Source organism: Mya arenaria, chromosome 11, assembly GCF_026914265.1.
Source record: "Mya arenaria isolate MELC-2E11 chromosome 11, ASM2691426v1".
In the NCBI taxonomy this organism is placed as follows: Eukaryota; Metazoa; Mollusca; class Bivalvia; order Myida; family Myidae; genus Mya; species Mya arenaria.
Window position 1 is genome coordinate 24,885,726 of NC_069132.1, and position 16,322 is coordinate 24,902,047.

At 35.0% G+C, this 16,322-nt stretch overlaps 2 protein-coding genes across 5 annotated transcripts in view; one reads left to right on the top strand and one right to left on the bottom strand.

The window, feature by feature from the left end:
- LOC128207564 (lysophospholipase-like protein 1) overlaps positions 1–16,322 on the bottom strand; it is a 220,332-nt gene that overhangs the window by 137,620 nt on the left and 66,390 nt on the right. The window lies entirely within an intron of this gene.
- Positions 1–16,322, top strand: part of LOC128207558 (mitogen-activated protein kinase kinase kinase kinase 3-like) — a 61,449-nt gene that overhangs the window by 29,814 nt on the left and 15,313 nt on the right. For all 4 annotated transcript variants that reach the window (XM_052910563.1, XM_052910562.1, XM_052910564.1 and 1 more), the window contains 5 exons: positions 1,361–1,523; positions 2,229–2,329; positions 4,184–4,266; positions 4,921–4,986; positions 10,186–10,278. In XM_052910563.1, the coding sequence (XP_052766523.1) occupies positions 1,361–1,523; positions 2,229–2,329; positions 4,184–4,266; positions 4,921–4,986; positions 10,186–10,278 (506 nt within the window). The remainder of the gene's footprint in view (positions 1–1,360; positions 1,524–2,228; positions 2,330–4,183; positions 4,267–4,920; positions 4,987–10,185; positions 10,279–16,322) is intronic.

The following is a 16,322-nucleotide window of genomic DNA, read 5'->3' on the forward strand; positions in this document are numbered from 1 at the left end:
AGGAAGAGTATATGGAGACCTTTCATGGGATTGCGTTTGTGGTCCCTAGGGTCAAGGTCAAGGTCACTGTTACTAAAAATAGAAAAACCGTTGAAACTGAATAACTTTAGTTAGGGATGACATATCTTGACAAAACTTGTTATAGAAAGAGTTTATGGGTACCTTTCATGGGAATGCGTTTGGGTTCCCTAGGGTCAAGGTCAAAGTCACTGTTACTTAATACAGAAAAACGGTAGAAACTGAATAACTTTAGTAAGGGATGACATATCTTGACTAAACTTGGTCAATAGGAAGAGTATATGGAGACCTTTCATGGGATTGCGTTTGTGGTCCCTAGGGTCAAGGTCAAGGTCACTGTTACTAAAAATAGAAAAACCGTTGAAACTGAATAACTTTAGTTAGGGATGACATATCTTGACTAAACTTGTTATAGAAAGAGTTTATGGGTACCTTTCATGGGATTGCGTTTGGGTTCCCTAGGGTCAAGGTCAAGGTCACTGTTACTTAATACAGAAAAACGGTAGAAACTGAATAACTTTAGTAAGGGATGACATATCTTGACTAAACTTGGTCAATAGGAAGAGTTTATAGATACCTTTCACGGGATTGCGTTTGGGGTCCCTAGGGTCAAGGTCAAGGTCACTGTTACTAAAAATAGAAAAACAGTTGAAACTGAATAACTTTAGTTAGGGTTGACATATCTTGACCAAACTTGGTCTATAGGAAGAGTTTATGGATACCTTTCATTGGATTGCATTTGGGGTCCCTAGGGTCAAGGTCACTGTTATAAAAATAGAAAAACCGTTGAAACTGAATATCTTAAGTTAGGGTTGACATATCCTGACCAAACTTGGTCTATAGTAAGAGTTTATGGATACTTTTATGGGATTGCGTTTTGGGGTCCCTAGATTTAAGGTCAAAGTCACTGTTACTAAAAATAGAAAAACAGTTGAAACTGAATAATTTTAGACAGGGTCTACATGTCTTGACCAAACCAGGTATAAAGGAAGAGTTTATGGATACCTTTCATGGGATTGCGTTTGGGGTCCCTGGATTTAAGGTCAAGGTCACTGTTACTAAAAATAGAAAAATGGTTGAAACTGAATAACTTAAGTTAGGGTTGACATATCCTGACACAACTTGGTATAAAGGAAGAGTTTATGGATACCTTTCAATGGATTGCATTTGGGGTCCCTAGGGTCAAGGTCACTGTTACTAAAAATAGAAAAACAGACACAGGCTGAAGTTCTTCTGTCAATCATTAAAAACCTGGTTTCGTCGCATTGCGGCGTTTCTTGTTATTAATGTATGTTCATGTCCTATTTTAACAAATTGCACCTCATTTTTACTTCAATTTCAGGAAGTACACAGCGACTTCTAAGGTACCAGATACGCGGGGCTGCACAAGGTGTTGTGTGGGAAGAAATCCATACAATGGTTACAAGTACCTCTGTGGCTCCCTGCCCAACGGCATTATCCTCATGCAGTGGTACGAACCCCTCAACAAGTTCATGCAGCTCAAGGTAAGATTTTGGTGCAAATCATTGTAGACACAGGGATCACTTTTGTTGTCAGCACAACACATTCATTTAAAATCTATGACATTTGCATGACTTGGTGTCCTAAAACTTTATATACACATTGGTCATGATCAGTGGGTAAGTCCTATTGAATTTGGAGTCAGTTGGTCAATGGGCGAGGTCAACTTGATCTTTAATAAAAAGGGTTTGCAATCAGTTTCTTGTAAATAACTGTTGTATAGTCATCAACCTTTGTATTTACATTGTTTTATAGTCGACAAACTCTATATGCACATTGGTCATCTAAAGTATTTAACCCCTATTGATTTTAGGGTCAGAAGGTCAAGGCCATAGGGACTCCTTTTGCATTTAAATTGGTATTCAAATGGGTATGCCAATGATGGGTGCTCCAGATAGAGGACACCAATTGGTGCAATTCTAGTTTATTGAGACCAGAGAAAAATAAGTTATAGATTCTGGTGAGAATTGGTTAAAAAGTGCAGCAATGAAACTGAAAATTAACACATTACAGTCTTAGCCAGATGGCACATACAACTGACTGATTTTGCTGATTCTCTTTTGTCTCAAAAAATGAATCTAGAAAATGTTTACAATTGCTTAAATGTAATGCCATGTTCATAAAAAAATGTTTAAGATCATGAACTTTGAAAATATTTGCGCTGATATACTGGCCCTCATACATTTCAGATATTTGAGTTTGAATTTTTGCCGGCATCTCCTGCAGTATTTGAAATGTTCATCTCCCCGGAGCTGGAGTATCCGCTCATCTGTCTCGGTGTCAGAAAAGGGTAAGTCCGTGTAGGGGTCGGGGAACTCCAATCATATGGGGCTTATTGTTGTGTCACCTTTTTGTACTCCCTGATTGTTTTTGTGCGTTCTTCCACATACCTGCATGATTCTTTTAAGATAACGTAGAAATGATTCAAACAAGACACTTTTAGATCACTGATATCTTTTGAAAAGTTGCATTATCATTGCTACATTTATTTCTGGTTTTAACATCTGCTCGAGTGCATTTCCAGTTTGATTTAATATCCGAGTTATATAACAAGGTCAGAGTCAGTGCAGTTATTGACAAAAACATAAATTTCCATGTTTATGGCCATATGCCTGTCTCCGCAAAGTAACAAGGATATAACCCCAATCAAATATCTAGTGCATTACAAGAAAGTTGCATCTGTTCTTATTACATTTATAAGGCCCTACTTTTCAGCTTGAGTATCAAATAGTATTTCTGCTTAGACGCTAGAAAAAGGATTTTACCATCATCGACAATAATAATATTCAAGTTATTGCAAGATTCATAATCATTTTACAGACGTTAAGGCGACATACAATTTTATTCACCGAATGCATCTAAATTGTTCAAAATCCCTCAATTAAGAGGGGTTAGAGTGAAAATGGTGTCGGGCTCCCCCGAAGAAGTTGTGGGTTTGAACTGTTCAAGTCTAACTGGTGAAACATTCATGTGGCATTTCAAAAAAGGAAACTAGTACTGGTTTCTACTCAGCTTGATTCATTTCAGCCAACAGCTGTATTTGAAATTCAGCTGAAAAGAATTAGTATGAAATAAAAATCATCTGAAATAATCGCTGATAAGTCATAACTATTCCATGTAACAAATAGTTGCTAACAGCATTTGAATGGTTGCAGCTGTTTTTACTTGTTCATATAAGTGATGACAATGTTAAGTATGGATTGTTATTACTTCCAGCACATTTTCTTTGAGAAGGTGATATCAGTTAGACAAGTGCTTTATTTAGCAGACATGGACCTGTGAATGATTGATAACATATAACAGTAATTATGCCATATGTCACAGACTGATTGGGTTATTGTGCGATAATTGGCCAATTTTCTGTCTGTCAGATTCATTGAATTCTTTTAAACTGTTTTTTATAATAACTTGATATGGAATTGTGTGAGGCTCAGTGGCGGTTAGATTTTATCACAGTAAAACATACTTTCCGTCAATCATTTTACACCAACTGCGGTGTGTGAAGAGAAAAGAAAAAATAAAGCTGTTTCTTCCTGACCCCTGTATTAAAGACGGCTTCAGAAAATACCAAAGATATTTGAACTTTCAATGACAATTCGAAAATCTTATTCTTTATATCCAAGTATACTGAAAATGAAGAATATAGCCTGATTTATGCAATATAATGAAAAAGTATCATTTGAAACTTGACATGTATCATTTCCTTAAAAAAACTTGTTTTAGTTTCATAACTTTTTGTTGTTCTTTTGAACTGATATCAACCAGCATGGCCATTAGCTCTATGATGTATCACTGGAAATCTTCTCGTGAGCCTGGATGCGGGAGCACCATTTTCATCTTCACAAATTGATCATATCTTTATCCTGTCAATGTTCTAATTTTGCAATGATCCTTTTTTTTTTAAACCAATTTCATTATGTTTAAAATTTGCAACGCCACTATTGAGTCATCAGCAAATAACTTCAAATAAATATTTTGCTAAATTTGTGACCCTATTCATTTATGCAAATATTAAACATTTGCAAAATTAAAACAATACAGGTCATTGCATAACAGCATTGCAGGAGACCTCTAATCTTGAATATTCACATGTTTGATTGCTGGGTACATTTCCTACACATCTTTTTTTCCTTACTTGTTCTAGAGGGGACAAGAACCCGCTATCGTTTGATGTGATCAATCTCAACTCTAGCTCAAACTGGTTTACAGACTTTGAAAACCAACAAGGTAAGAAGCTTCTTTTAGTTTTAAGGCATGCTTTGAGGTAGAGTTCCAACAGCGTCCCTTGTTTACATCCCTTAGACTTTTTGCTGCCATGTGCCAACATTTTTATGAATATTCAATTTAGATTGTTGGCATTTTCAAATTAAAAAAAAGGAAATCTATTAAGGTTGATTTGTGACGCAAAACTGAAGTTTTCAAGACAAAAACTTTCAAGTATTCAAGTCAAGTTAAGTACTCGTTATTGAATCTCTCAGGCCACTTAATGCATCAACAGGAGCACTGCATCTACACAAAACAGTATACTTATAGTAAACTACAATTGAGTTTACGTTGTATTGCAATGCTACTAAAGTATTTAAACATGTTTTGCGGTAGTTGAAAACCTTGTTAATGCTAAAATGTGTTTGAAAGGGTGAGAGTGCTGCTGTGTGGGGTAAGTTCAAGCATTGAGGCAAGAGGTCATGGGTTAGAGTCCTACCATGGGATCTTTCTTATGACCCTTTAAAATGGACACCAGAACTAGTGGCGTTTCTACCCAGGAAGTGGATTCAAGAGTGAATAATTCTTAGCTTATAGCTGTTCTCAAAATTTAACGTAATTTAAATAGTTAAAACTTAATTAATTAAGTGGAAACTAAAGATGTATTTCTGTTTTCAGGAGAGCAACTGCCAATTGTCAATGTGACCCAACTGGAGAAGGATACAGTACTAATATGTCACGACAGTAAGTTTTACCCCACCCACTCGTGATCGCATTGCTAGCATGTGTAGTCATTATGTATGGTGGTTATCCTAGAAGTTATTGATGATTTTGCTTTTCTTATACACATTAAGTTCATTTAGTTGTTTTGAACAAAAGCATGTGCTCTTTACTCTTACTATTAAATATATGCAAATGACAATTCTGTGGCTTGCTTAGTGTTGTCTTAGCCTTGGCTTCTCTGTTAAAAATTGTTGGAAATATTCACATGACACTAAGCACAGAGGATTTCAGCACAGGTGTTTAAAGGCCCATAACCATGGCTGTGATATTGCTTCCGGCAAGTAGTGCCCCCTTTACAACTGAGAAAAAAAGACCAGCGTGGGCATAGGCTAGCAGTGCTCTTGTTTCTTTTTAAAATTATAGAATGTTCTTATCACTTATATTAACTGCATTAAAATTATATGTACACAACAGTTTCCTCAAATATGTCAGAACATGCACTGTAGCATTTGTTGGGCTGATTGTTCAGAATTTTGTTAAAAAGTTAACAACTTTGTTAAGGGCATTGCTGTTAACTTTGAAAGTTGAAGTATTTGATCATGTGCCAAAACAGTTGTCCCAAATCATGGTAGAAATACTGTAGATCACAGGTGTTTCCATAGAAGTTCTAGAACAGTAAAGATTTAATAATAAACAACAATTACGTTAACAACATTGTGAGCTGTAAAGAAGTTCTGAAAAATTAGCCCATTGTCTATATGGTGAATGCCAAAGTATTATTGTAGAAAGTTAGTTTGCTATTGAAAGAATGTGAAATACATGAAGAGCTTTTATCTGGAAAGTTTGATCCAAGCACTTGTTCTCAGTTGAGAAAGATATCCCATTATGTTTCTCATAGCTGACGTAACTGTTGCCGATATCTCTGAACTGTTCGCATATGGAAATGTCCCAGGTATAAAAAGGGTAGCTGTGCTTACCTGTACTCTAAATGCATTGTTTTTAGCTAGAAACTCAAGATTTTCTCATACTCTTGGTGTTGTCAATGTGGTGGTATTTATGAAGTTTTTGGTCCAATGACAATATACATATCTGTATATTTACACCTCAACTTCCATTCATTAAATGAACTGCTTTTCGATGAACGCAACATCTTTGGATATGTTCGGATCGTAATTCATTGCATAACAATATACATGAAAGCTATTGATCTTGTTATTGGTTGTATTGTGTCTGCAGGTCCCGTAAAATATAGATCAATATTTTTAAAAGTGTTAGTTTATTATATTTTAAATATATTGGTACCAGAAGTGTTTCAATTTTATGTTTTAAAGTGATTTCAAGTGGTTGATCTTTTCCCGCGTTATTGTGACGTCATTTGAAAAAAGTTTCCGGTTATAGTCGAGTCGTTCTATTTACAGAATGGGTAAGAACGGATTACTGAAAGGTTTTCTTAAATGAAATAAAGTATTTTTTAACAATTCTTGAATGAAATAATGAACTAGTGGTGTAAATATAAGGAATGAATTGCGGGGTTGATGTCATTATCGGGGATATGAACGCAATTGGGTTGGTCAAAGTACGCGTGGAGTCCTTCGGACTCCACACACATTGACCAACCCAATTGCGTTCATACCCCGATAATGACATCAACCCCGCAATTCATTCCTTAAATGATATAGCAAGGCCCATAACTCAAGTCAAGTCAAGTCAAGTCAAACAACGTTTATTCTCTCATACCATAATATATGGCAAATGAGGTATGTAAAATGACATTGACATTTTAACAATTGTTGTGACATGGCCCTTGATTATGCCCCTTGATTGACTTGCCCCTTGATTATGCCCCTTGATTGGCATGCCCCTTGATTAACATGCCACTTGATTATGCCCCTTGATTATGCCCCTTGATTGGCATGCCCCTTGATTATGCCCCTTGATTGACATGCCCCTAAATTGACATGCCACTTGATTGACATGCCACTTGATTATGCCCCTTGATTGACATGCCCCTTGATTATGCCCCTTGATTGACATGCCCCTTGATTGACATGCCCCTTGATTGACATGCCACTTGATTATGCCCCTTGATTGACATGCCCCTTGATTTGCATGCCCCTTGATTATGCCCCTTGATTGACATGCCACTTGATTATTCCCCTTGATTGACATGCCCCTTGATTATGCCCCTTGATTGACTTGCCACTTGATTGACATGCCACTTGATTATGCCCCTTGATTGACATGCCCCTTGATTATACCCCTTGATTGACATGCCCCTTGATTGACATGCCGTTTGATTATGCCCCTTGATTGACATGCCCCTTGATTTGCATGCCCCTTGATTATGCCCCTTGATTGACATGCCACTTGATTATGCCCCTTGATTGACATGCCCCTTGATTATGCCCCTTGATTGACATGCCCCTTGATTGACTGGGAAAACAGACAAGTGTTTGCACCTGTTAACTTTTGTTTTCAAATCCCTTTTACATGGTTATGAATGGTTCGGTTTAAATTCAAACTATTTGTTTTAATTTTGTTCATGTCACATGTTTCAATGCTTTACTTGTATATTTTGGTTACCATCTATCAATGTTTTATGATTATGGTCATAGGTGGTAGTATCATGCAATGAGGGTACCGCAAAAAGTTCTGTAAGAAATGATAGGGCTCGTTTTTTACAAAAACTTCTATCGGAACATGTTTGTCAAGCCAATATTTCGTAGAAATTGATGGAGTATTGAATAAGGTATTTAATTTTGAAGTATTATATCTTGTTACTCTGGCCAATGCTTTAATAGTGTAACAAGGTAAGAACTGATGACCAAAACAAAAAAAATACATTAGTTAAAGCAAATAAAATAAATTAAATAAGATTGCCAATATAATGGAAGAAAAAACCCAGTGAAATTTGTTGTTGCTATGGAGATGGTTGAAGGTTATTGGTGGTTAATAGGTTTTGGTTTCTCATTTGAGGTAAGGGTACTAAAATTGAAATTTAAAAAAGTAAATTTCCTGTTAGTTGGCAATTCATGGGCCCATAAATGATGTGGTTTGTGTTGTTTCTGTACAAAAAAAGCAAGTAGTATGGTGCTAGAATTTCAATCATTGTATCTTATCTATAACTAGGTTGTACATACTTTTCATAGTCTCAAAAATGTGTTTTTTGGTCAGACGCATCATACTAGAGATGACCTTTAAAAATGAAATGTGTCAGAGATTTCATGATACAGAACTTTTAGAAATACTCTCATATCTGACTTTATCAAATATATTTTTCACCAACCCTTTTTGACCACCCCCGACTGATACTTCCACCTATGATTGTGGGTTGAATGAAATCATATTAACACTGTCTTAATCAAAGTATTCAACAGGGATCTTATATTGATAACAAAATCATATGATAAACGAAGCCACTTCCCAACCCAAAGCCCATGTCAAACTCATAATCTTACACGCTTCATGTAGCTACAATGTAGAATCCCATTTGTATTTACTATTCTAATAATTTAGTGTCTCTTGATTTAGAATTTAAGAAAAAATGACGATAACAAACAAATGTCATAAGTCATTTATAGGTGATCCCTTGACTTAGTCTCTATACTTATTTTTCTTTTGTTTCTTTTGGAGAAATACTGGTGATTGTTGACAGAATGTATCTATTTCAAGTATTAAAAAGCTTTGAGATAGGTAGTAGTTATTCTCCAGGGCTCTGTTTCAAAAAGATATCTTAGTCGTAAACCTAGTGCTGCTTAAGAATTCTTAGGTATACACATAGTAATGAGCAGAATCTATGCAATGAATGTCCTAAATATGTTTGTTAATGAAACACAGAATCGTAGTTTACATCGCAATCGAGGTTATGCTGAGAAATTTGACCATCTAAATTGAAACGGCCCTGACCTTGGTTTTTTAGCTCCACTGGCCGAAGGCCATGGAGCTTATGTCGTCACAGATTGTCCGTCGTGAGTGCGTGCGTGCGTGCGTGCGTGCGTAAACTTTTACTTTAAACGACATCTCCTCTGAAACTGATAAGCGGAAAACTTCACAGGAATGTTCCTTTGGTGGTCCTTTACCAAAATTGCTCAAATGGTTCCGGTCCATTGCACAATATGTCCGCCAGAGCTAAAAATAGCAAAATCTTTAAACGACATCTCCTCTGAAACGGTTCGGCAGATTTTGATGAAACTTGACAGTAATGTTCCTTGGGTGGTCCTTTATTAAAATTGCTCAAATGGTTCTGGTCCATTGCACAATATGGCCGCCACAGCTAAAAATAGCAAAATCTTTAAACGACATCTCCTCTGAAACGGATAGGCAGATTTTGATGAAACTTGACAGAATTGTTCCTTGGGTGGTCCTTAACCAAAATTGCTCAAATGGTTCCGATCCGCTGCACAACATGGCTGCCAGGGCAAAAAAATAGAAAAACCTTTAAAGAACATCTTCTCAGAAACCGATGATCAGATTTTGATGAAACTTAACAGAAATGTTCCTTGGATGGTCCTTTATCAAATTTGCTTCAATGGTTTCGGTCCACTGCACAAGATGGCCCCCAGAGGTAAAAATAGAAAAACCTTTAAACGACTTCTCCTCGGAAGATGATCAGATTTTGATGAAACTTGACAGAAATGTTCCTTGGGTGGTCATTAACCAAAATTTGTTAAATGGTTCCAGTCCACTGCACACCATGGCTGCCAGAGCTAAAAATAAAAAAAACTTTATACGACTTGTCGTCGAAACCGATGACCTTTTTTCGATAAAACTTGACAGAAATGTTTGTTTGGTGCTCCTTTACTCAAATTGCCCAAATCATTTCGGTCCACTGCACAACATGGCAGCCAGAGCTATTAAAGTAAAAAAAAAAATTAAATAACTTCTCCTCAAAAATTGATGATTGTATTTCTATGAAACTTGACGAAAATGTTCGTTAGGTGGTCTTTGCTTGAACCTTTTGGCCAGTGGAGCACAGGCACTGATGTGCCTCTTGTTTAGACAACTTCTGTTAATTCTGTTGATAGGAAAGCATAAATTGTAAACTAGATTTATTATACACACACTTACATAAAAGCAATAATCCAGATTATTTCAAAAATGAAAGTAACGAAGATTAACAAAAAGCAAGCAAAGTTTAATATTTTAAAATGCTACGGTTTGTAAGAAAATATGAATGCATTTTCTTGATTATTTCCCATGTATTGTGTTTTGTCGTTCCAGAATATTTGAAGGCAGTCAGCATGACAGGGAAACTGAAGTCGAGTCGACGGCAGGCTTCAGAACTTCACTTTGACTTCATGGTCGAATCTTTAGGTGAGAATTGCAGGAGATTATTCATTTATGTAAACCATTGCACAAAAAGGCCCGCATCTGGTTTTGATTGAACCCACGACCCCAGCTAGGTGAGAAATTGGCGTGAAGGCACATTTATGTTAAAAATTGTACACAAAGGTTCTTTGCGTGTAGTGTTGATGGAACCCATGACTCCTCAGGGGAATTGCTCTGCATGCTGACATTCTACTGTGTCCCTTTATAAGTTAGCTGTATAGCAAGACAGAACAAGTACCACTATAGATTAAATATCCAGTTACAGTGCTCCAGCCAGGATTTGAAAAGGGCAGGGTCGAGTTTTGAAAAGGGCAAGCTACATGAGTCGTGTAAGGGCAATTGGGGGTGGTTGTGGGAGGGGTCCGCCACTGTCATAAAGGGGTTTTTGGATGGGTCTCCCCCTAGAATTTGTTTTGTTTTTATACTCAATTTAAATCATTTTCCATGATATCCAGACTTGAACAAAATGTGTTTTTTTCTCAAAATTTAGAGTGCTGTGTTTGAATTAAAATTTGTCTTTTTGTCTGTGGTTGTATGATTGTACTTGTCTGGAGTCTTTTTTATTGCAATGTCACATAATTCTCCTACAAATAATTTAAAATGAAGAAAAAAAATGAAAGTTAAACATTTAAAGCAATCAAATAAAGAAATACATGAAAAAACAAATATGTAGGGGACGAATCTTAGTTTGGTACGATCTGAATTGGGTACGAATGTAACATTCAGCCTGGCTGTTATTTAATTGTCTTTGGTAAAACAATGTTTAATATGCTGATGTTTTAGAATAAATTGACAATAAATATCACTGCCCTTGCTTAAAAAAATCACTTTTAAAACATAGAACATTGATAAAATAACCCCGAAATTCGTTCTGACAAAATGGCGGTTTCGGCGAATTTTGACATGATTGTAACCATGATAGGTAAACACTACATAAAGCATCAACATATTTTTGTTGGTAACAAAGTAATTTTCATCATGTATATTTTACAAATAAACTTTCAAAACATTCACTGAAAAAGTGATGTATTTGACTGTGTTAGCGCCACCTTTCTTATGTTTACAAATCGGCAGTCACCGTCTGCTTCAAGTCAACAATGTTTAAAATGGCTATTCACGTCTGTACAATACACTTAACAATTATTTAAAAGATTTAATTGAGCTTGACAACATTTTTCACCATCCCTTCGCATTTTACGAACTTTCATCATTGAATGAACGAGTTCTCAATGTATCTGATTGGCTGACATTCAATAGTCCCGCCTCCTGGCGATGTTTCTCTATTTGGCGGTTCCTAATTATCCGATTAGAAGATGACCGATTATGAATACACAGGTCGTCTGCTTATTACACAAATACACAATTAGCTGTCATATGACTTGGACAAGGCACATGGGAAGATGAAAGGGCAGTACGGCATATTTTAAGCAGTCAGTGGAGGTATGGTGACACCTAGCGGGAGCAGTATTATCATAAGTATTACATAATTTGTCTCAATTAAGACAGCGGATTAAGGGCTGCCGCTCTTTCATAATGATTTCAATAGTAAAAAGGGCTCTAACGGAATAATAGAGCACTTGTGAAAAGGGCACTACTCAAAAAAGGGGCAGGGCGGTAAGAAAAGGGGCACGGGCGCTGCGCCATTGAAAAACGGGCTAGCTGGAGCACTGAGTTATGTGTATCTCATAATTATAGAGATTTTTCTTCAGAAATTAAATATTTTGCTCTATATCTTCTGTTTGAAGTATTTTTTGCCCTTTTGTCACTTGTGTGGCCTCTCAAATAGACTGTTTGGTTGTCATATTTTCCAGGTTGTTGTATATATTCAACATGCACCATTTATTTCTAATGTCACTAAATAATCAGTTTGTACTGCATGGCGCTTGCAGCTTTTTTTGGGGATTAAAAGAACTGTTCCCCCTTTGCATCAACAAAATATTTTCACAAAATATGTCTTTTAATATGATACACATTTATATGAAATATTTTCATGATGGACAGGGGGAACAATGTTGAATTTGATAAAAGATATATAACATATAGGGAAGATCATATTTTAGATGCAAAATTTAGCAAGTTATTCATATTTTAAGAGGTCACAACAATGGATCACATGTAGAAAGAGTTTTATTGAACTCGTATCTTAAGAATGTGATTATTCAAATTTGATTTTCATAAAAAAAATCAGTTATGTTCTATAAGCATTTTCAATAAAAACCTTGCCAATACACAAAGAACATACTAGATGGTATTTATTGACAATATAATTTGAGCAAGATGGAATCAATTTTACAGCATTTTATCATAAGGAGAAAAGCATAAACCACAACTATATGCGGCATAACATGTTAATTATGATAGACAAATTTATATAGATAGTGTCAGAGGTCCATGATATAGATAGTGTCTGAGGTCCTTTATATAGAAAGTGTCCGAGGTCCTTTATAAAGATAGTGTCTTAGGTCCTTTATATAGATAGTGTCTAAGGTCCTTTATAAAGAAGGTGTCCGAGGTCCTTTATGTATATAGTGTCTGAGCTCTTTAAATATATAGTGTCTGAGGTCCTTTATAAAGATAGTGTCTGGGACCTTTATATAGATAGTGTCAGAGGTCCTTTATATCCATAGTGTCAAAGGTCCTTTGTATAGAAAGTATCCAAGGTCCTTTATATAGAAAGTGTCCAAGGACCGTTACATAATTTAGAGGTCCTGTATATAGATGGTGTCCAAAGTCCTTTATATAGATAGTGTCCAAGGTCCATTATATATATATACTAATGCCCAAAAGTCTTGTCCGATCTTCAAAAACTACAATACCCAAAAGTCTTGTTCGGTCTACAACAACTACAATTTCTGTTTTGTTTTATATCGCACACACATAAATTTGGTATCGATGGAAAGAGGACATTAATATGCATTCAATGAAAAAAGGAATTTGAGCCAGTACTGCCGTACAGTAACGTGTTGAAAATTGGCGTTGAGGATTTCCAAGGCACAAATGAAACCCATACCGGACATGACTTTTGGGCATTAGTATACATATTGTCTGAGGTCCTGTAAATTATATTGATAGTGTCTGAGGGTCTGGTAGCTGGTGACTTACAAGAGTTAAATAGTTTTGTAAAAGCTAAATCCAATGAGACAAGATTTACAAATTTCAAAATGATATGTACATGTTAACAATACGTCAATGTAAAATTACGGTACCATATATATTTATAGATATGTGATTGTTTGAACAATCTCAAAGTTTACCCACTCATATTGAAGCAAAAGGATAATGTTTCTAGTTATAAACCATTTCAAGTTCCAACAGTACAAGAATACCTTTGTTATAGTATTTGCTTTGAAACTAGCAATCATTTTACAACAGTAACTTTGTACAAACCGTGTTATGGAGTAGATGTTATTTTTAAATAATCTCTCTTATTTTGATAATATTTGTTCAAGTACTCTAAAAGAAATGGTACCAAAGAAATGTAGACCAAGTGCATTGAGCGTGTTTGAGTAATAAAATTGTCATTTCTTTTTAAATGAAGCTAATAGGCTTATGATAAATGAGTATTAAGATTAGGTTAAATTGGAGGTCATCAAATTTGTCAATGGAAATGTTTAAAGGTCTTTTTAACTTAAACCTTGTTATGCAATGTTTTGAAAAAGCATGATTTGGTTTAAAGTCAGTTTATCAAAATATTGTTTTACAAATACTCTTCTGTATGATTTAAGATGACAGATTTTCCTTATGGAAATAATGGAATTACCTGTATTCACCATTTTTTTTAAGTTTCATCATAAAAAAAATGTCAACTAAATGTAAAGGAAAAGTCTTATAAAGTGGTTTAATTCCTACATAAAATGCTTGTTAATAATTTATCTTAATTTTGATACATTTCTGTGTAATGCAATACAAGTCCATTTGATACAGTACATGTCCATGCAATACAATTCATGTCCATGCTATGTAATACATTTACATGCAAAACAATTCATTTCTTTTTAATTCAGTACATGTTCATGCAATACAATTCATGTCCATGCAATGCAATACATTTCCATGCAAAGCAAATTATGTCCATGCAATGCAATTCATTTCCAAGCTATGCAATACATTTCCATGCAATACAATACATTTCCTTTCAATTCAGTACATTTCCATACAATACAATCCATGTTCATGCAATTAATGCAATACATTTCCATGCAATTTTGTAACAATAAATTTCCTTGTAATTAAGTACATGTCCATCAAATGAAATGCAATACATTTCAGTGCAATACTATAGATGTTCTTGCAATACATTACGTGTCCATACAATGCAATGTATTTTAATGCAAAACTTGGATATATAAAAACATAAAAAAGTACACAACTTATAACAGTTTTAAAAACATGCAATTGCTGTTAGCAGAAAAAAGCTATAACAGTAGGGCATGATAAGATTTCTTTCAAGTAGGATTCCATTTGGGTGTTGGTGAAGTGTTTGCTTAATTCCGTAATTCCGACTACTTTATATACTTTTTTTCATTTAAGTGTGCCTTGTTTGCAAATTTTTGCAAATTAAATCTGAAAATTGTTCTGTAAACATTAGAAAATGGCCAGTCAAGGAAGTGCTTAAGAATCAAAGAGATTGGTTAAAAGTGTGCTATTCTTCTTGTCACGTTCCAGTGGGCGTCATCTGAAATTGTATGCTTGCTTAAATGTGACGTTTAAGTGTTTAAAGTTTGTTCTTTTCGTGTCACTAAAATAAACTGAGTAGTCAACTGTTATAATGGGTTACTTAACAACTAAAAGATGTCTGTTTATCCATTAACGTTCAAGGATAATGCCTAGCATTCAAGCAGTAAAGGATTTGTCGCGGGATTAAATTACAGTAACAGAAACAAACATCAACATAATGTTGGTATATTAGACTAGTAGTTCTTGCCTGCTAAGCATTCATTTTTATCAAAATGTGTGCAAAATGATATTTCTTTGTTAATTGCAATAATCCTTCTCAAAAAATACACAAGATGTTGATGGTTAGTGACTCACCAGGGGAAATTTCTATTGGTCTATCAAAAAGGACACCGATAAAAGATTTTAGCAAAGAGCGAATTATATCAGCTAAATTGACTCGTTTAAGGTTTATTATAGGGTCAGAAAAATTATGTGAGATGTGAACAAAATGCTTCGAACATCATGATAATATATCACCATGAGTTTAAAGCTGCATTATCAGATTGACCATTTTGACAACTTTTTTAATTTTTGTCTGGGAATGAGCCAATTTTGCGATAATGTCAGGTCCAGTGAATTAAGAATGCTGACACAAGATCAGATTGCACTTTTTCATATTTACGCTCGAAAATTGATGTTTTATGGCTAAAGAAAAGACGAGTTTTTACATCGAGATCTGTTCTTTAGTGAGATATCTTATATGAATGAATTGAAAGCAATGATGCCGAAATCAGCTGACCCCCCCCCCCCCCCCCCCCCCCCCCCGAAAAAGAAAAGTCAAAATTGTCAATCTTTAAGAATGCAGCTTTAAATAAGAGTCTCCATTGTTACTATATAAAATTAGTGAAATAAAATGCTGTCCAAAAAGCATTATTGATAATTGAACTATTTTAGGCCCAAAACAAAATTCTGTTTATGGCAGTTATTGCTTAGGCAGTTACTTAAGGTATAAATATTTAAAGAAAGTTTGAAGAAAAAAAATGTCACCAACATAATATCTGTGAACAAGTCCCTTTAAGATACTTGCTGCAAAAAAGGGAAGGTAGGGTAGAAAACTTCATGCTTTCCGTAAATAAAAGCAATTGTATGAATTGTGGTACTAATATTTTTTGCGAGTAAGAGTGCATCTTTAAATATTGCTTTCTTTTTAATGACAGAGTTTAAACTAGAAAAAATAATCAATGTTATACTATTTAAGTAATGTTTTCATGAGCATATTTATGACCCATTTTAGCTAAAGAATACAGTACAATACCCAATTCTAATTTATGACATATCCGCACTTTAATACTTATATTTTTTGTAAGCCACAG